The sequence below is a fragment of the Pistacia vera genome, unplaced genomic scaffold, assembly GCF_008641045.1.
Source record: "Pistacia vera cultivar Batoury unplaced genomic scaffold, PisVer_v2 Contig849, whole genome shotgun sequence".
Classification (NCBI taxonomy): Eukaryota; Viridiplantae; Streptophyta; class Magnoliopsida; order Sapindales; family Anacardiaceae; genus Pistacia; species Pistacia vera.
In genome coordinates, this window is record NW_022196722.1 from 1252727 (window position 1) to 1257758 (window position 5032).

A 5032-nucleotide genomic window follows, 5' to 3' on the forward strand; every position below is an offset into this window, starting at 1 on the left:
TCTCTCTCTTTTAATATTTCACACATGTATGCAGCAGAAAAAACAAAATTTCCCACCCGTAACATCAAAGAAAAAAGTTAATTTGAGGATGAATAAAATTGATTTATTCAAAACTATGCAGAAACTTAAATCGACAGTTATGAAACAGTGAAATATTATTTAATTAAGTTGCCCTACCCAAACTAAACTCTGACTACTGCCCTCACATCTCCCTCCAATTTGCTTTAATTCTTGTATTTTTTTTATTTTTTTTTTCATGAATATTTAGTTAATTTATTCACACGCCAATCCATATGCAGTGTGAACCTCAACGCTTCCCATATTCAATCAACGAAAACTTTCTTTCCAAACACCACTCCATTTTCTCGTCACTGTCCTTCAAGAAATTGACCAAAATGGCTCTACAACCCATCAACCAAGCTAACGAAAACAGCCCATATGGAGATCTCACCAGAGAACAATTTCTCAAAAAGCATCAAATCCTCCACCAAGAATCCTACATGTTTAACAAAAAGAACATGAAAATTTTCACTCAAACATGGCGCCCCGATTCCCCCGGACCTCTCAAAGGCCGCGTCGCCATGATCCACGGCTACACCAGCGACAGCAGCTGGGTATCCGAGCTCACTGCCGTCGCCATAGCCAAAACCGGATTCCTCGTCTGTGCTCTCGACCTCCAAGGCCACGGCTTCTCCGACGGCTACCCCGGCCACATCCCAAACACCGAACATATAGTTCAAGATTGCATCCAATATTTCGACTCTGTTAAAACAAACCACCCAAAGTTGCCGTCATTTCTCCACGGCGAATCCCTCGGTGGTGCAATATCAATTCTGATCTGTTTAGAACAAAAATACGAATGGGACGGTTTGATTTTGAGCGGTTCAATGTGTGGAGTTTCAGCCAAATTTAAGCCAATGTGGCCATTGGAGAAGCTACTTCCAGTGGCGGCGCTGTTTGCGCCGAAATGGAAAGTGGTGGTGTCGAAGCCGGTGGCGAGCAAGTCGTACAAGGAGGAATGGAAGAGGAGATTGGTGGCAAGGAACCCGAATCGGCGGACTTCGGGGAAGCCGCCAGCGGCGACGGCGTTGGAGTTCTTGAGGGTGTGTGAGTATATAAAGAGGCATTGCCATGAACTGGAGGTGCCATTGCTGATGTTGCATGGGGAGAACGATGCGATATGTGATCATGAATCGGCGAGGCTTGTGTACGAATCGGCGGCGAGTGAGGATAAAACATTGAAGATTTTTCCGGGATTATGGCATATGTTGATTGGGGAAAATGAGGAAGATGTTGAGGTTGTTTTTGGGATTGCGCTGTCGTGGATTGCAGAAAGGGCAGGTAAAGCTAAAGCTAAAGCTAAATCAAATATAAATTAATTAAAAATAATTCTATTGAATTACCTTAATTAATTAGTCCTCTTTCTTGTATGATCTTATTTTCCTTAATTTTATCTTTTAAAATGTGTTGTCTTGGTGGAATACAGACCAAGTTAATATGCTATATTCTGATGGAGAATAGTGGTAATTCTATTACAAATTCAAGTTTTATTTAGATTAATATTAGATTATGGAGATGAAAGTATTCTATTTTGGTTTTCAATATCATATGCAGATTTCAAACATTTCAAGCAATCCAACTTCATCTACTACACTTAATTTGATAACCTCAAATAATTCTCCGGGATTTTAGATCTATAGGCCGAGTAAGAACTTCAGTGGTTACCTTTGTTGGCACCCAAGAAGAGATTTGAACTCATGACCTCTTGATAATACACTAAAGAGTTTCCATCAAATCACCCGATCACCCAGAAATAATTCATGCATGAATATTCAATTCATTTATATTTTAATATGCACTTTCCTAGTAGATTTTTACTAGTTTTAGGAATATGAGTTTGATTTGATGAATAATTTTGTGTGGGAGGTAATAGAATATTTGTGTAACTTGTGATGAATTAGAAGCATGTTTAATTTTTTGCGTAAATTTCATTTTTTTTTTTCTTTTTGTTTTCAGTGACCGTCATGGTTTAGATAGATTGTTGAGACATTTGAGACTTTCATAATTTCTCAAAGACGAATGAAATTATGATATTTCTTCATCCAAACATGCTTCTAACATACTATATAAACGAAAAAAATTCTCACTTTTTAATTTAACAAACATACTAACAAAATTAATGTATCAATTCATACATATAATTTGCTTGTATGAGAATAATTTGTTTTAATAGTATAAAGATTTTTATTATTTCAGAAACTTTAAGAGAATTATTACTATTTGTTATGCCTAAAAGGTTAGGACTGATGTGGACTCTCGTTAGTAAAAGCCAATCAGGATTCAGGAAGGTTTTGTGCCGTCTAGGCGCTGCCACGACGTGCAGTGACATGACAGGTATGGTTCTTGTCAACGTAGCAGATGAATGTCAGGCTTGCAAGTGGCCAAGGGTTATTCACATGCCAAACCCTACGTAATTTGAGGGTATTTCTCGTGCAGATAACCAATGGAATGCAAGGAAAGACTTGTATGACACCTACCTATTTGCAAACTCGTAATCATTGCCTTGAACTTTCCCACTATAAATAGAGGATACCCCTCTCATTTACTGGATTGGTTGATCTTAGTTTAAAACAGCTTACACATATTCTCTCTAGATTATAACTCAACTCGCAACACGCGACCTAACTGTACCCATCTATTATGCAATAACAGTGGACGTAGGATTCGTTTTTTAGCATCTGAACCACTTTAAAAATCGCTTCCCATTTATTCTCTCATTTTATATTTTCCTATCACATGTATTTTCTAAGTCTGCTTAGCAGTTTGCATCTGCAAGTCATTGGTATCAAAATTAAACATCAACAGTTTGGCGCTAGAATGAGGGTCTAATTTAGTATTTACTCTTCATCAGAAACCTCTGACTAATCGGTTCTACCAATCAGCGAATGGCTCACGGTTTTGAACCTGAGCAAACCGACCTTGACAATGAGGAAATCCCCTAGATACAGGATGACACTTCTCCCAAAGTATCGCTAGTCCAACATAGTATCATGACGGATATTCATTCAAGCTCATGGCTCGACCCAGCTGTAATGAGTTACCTAGAGAGGTTCAATAATACTCTCTAAACGGTTAGCCAAAAGTTGGACTATTTGGATCGGTCGTGCCACCAGAATCTAATGAAGTGGTGCCACTGCCAAAAATGGTGAAAGTCCATACCGTGTGCACTACAGAGCGCCAAAAAATGGGAAAACAAGTGGCGAACACTGGCCACACAATGGATAGAATACCCGTGGCACTACGACTAGGCGACATGTCACAACATAAGCTGTCACACGCCACATCGCATGGGCACTCTCACAAAAGTGCAAGGCGGGGAGATTTTAATCTAGATAAATATAATTAATAAAAGGAATTTTAAATAATAAGATAAATTAAAAAAATTTGTGAGATAAATCATATTTATAAAATATGATTAAATAAAAAAGGGGTTTTTTCATTAAAAAGAATTAATAAATCTTAAAATTATAAGATAAGTGATGTAAACATTTATCTTGGGTTTTAATAAATATTTAAACAAAAGAATATAATCGAAATTACATTTTTGCCCCAAATAGAGGCTTTTAAAGGGATTTTTAGTAATTTTAAGAAAATAAAAAATAATTAGAGTGAATTTAAAGCTGGAGCTTTTTTTTTTCTTTTTTCTGTATTTGAGAAAGTATACAATCATCAAAAACGACTTTGTTTAAAAGTTCAACTTAAAAGTCAACATATTGTCAAAACGAGGGTATTTTCGCAATTTCGGTTTTGTGAAAAAAAAACATGTAATTTCATGTCTAAATACTGGATATTGATGTAATTACACACAATTCTATTTTGGGAGGTTTTTTATAATTTAGAACATAATTTGGAGTTGGGCCTTAAATAATTTTCGTAGCTTATTAAAACTAAGGTACCCAATTAGAATGCTCCCAAGAGGACCTAATTAAAAGAAGTACTTCCGCCCTAATAAGCCTTATTGAATCCCCAATCCTACCACAAGATAACCCATCAAAATGCCCTATTAAACGACTTGGGCCCGTTGGTCTGCCGAACAAGGCTAAGAATACATACCTTGGTACGAGGCCCAATATACCTTTTTTCTGTTAAATTTTTCCTTGATCACCTCAAATATTTCTTAAACATACTTGCTTTTTCATTATCAGTTTTGCAAAAAATACAATAAAGACCACCAACATTTTGGTGACTCCACTATGGAGCCAACAAAGGTCTTGACATGGCTAAGAAATCGAGGAAGGCTAAGGGCAACTAAATTCAAGGTTTATTCAAAATGGTGCCAATAAAATCTGAATCACCTTAAGTATCATGCTAGGAGTTTGGCTAATCAAAAGGTGAGATGTTCCTTTTCATTTCCTTGTTAAAATTTTTATATTCTTATTGTTTTCTCACAGTGTATATGCATATATTATCAAGTATAAGGTCTAATTTTATTAAAGACTTTTATTTTAACATTATCAAAATTTGTTGTATGATCTTCACACCTATTTTATTTTTATAGGAGATCTATACGATAAAAAACCTATCGTGGCATCACAAAATTCATGAAATAGATATACTTCTCAACTTTAGCACTTGGGAGTTTGACAATGTTCATGGATTCGAATGAATGCATTACCCAGTTATTAACATTTGGGGGTTTCGCCCAATTTGTTTGATTATATTCGAAAAAAGAATCTCTTTCACATCATAAGCCTACAAACAATGCAATCGCTAAAGTGGTTTTCTTGCCATACAAATAAGTTTTAATGATGTGATTTATTTTACCAAAACATAGTTTCTATTGTATGCTATGATTTGAAAAATGATATCTATACAGCGTTCAATATTATCTATGTTGTGCTTGTACATTAGATGTTGCATCAATTGAATTGAGATGTGATCATGCTCTTTAAAGTTGTTATGGCTTATAATAAGTCCATACATTGGGCATTATCACAAAGAGATAACATTAGCAATACTCATCAGCATATAT

The 5032-nt window shown here is 35.7% G+C and overlaps 1 protein-coding gene across 1 annotated transcript; it reads left to right on the forward strand.

The window, feature by feature from the left end:
* Window positions 1-207: 207 nt before the first annotated feature.
* LOC116118608 (caffeoylshikimate esterase-like) lies at window positions 208-1852 on the forward strand. The gene has a single exon (XM_031404600.1). It carries the CDS (start codon window positions 294-296, stop codon window positions 1377-1379), a length of 1086 nt encoding a protein of 361 aa, XP_031260460.1. The 5' UTR covers window positions 208-293; the 3' UTR covers window positions 1380-1852.
* Window positions 1853-5032: the final 3180 nt, after the last annotated feature.

What these genes read in the sequence shown, in the direction of transcription:
- LOC116118608 (XM_031404600.1), top strand. Translation starts at nt 294, where the DNA reads ATGCAGTGTGAACCTCAACGCTTCCCATATTCAATCAACGAAAACTTT.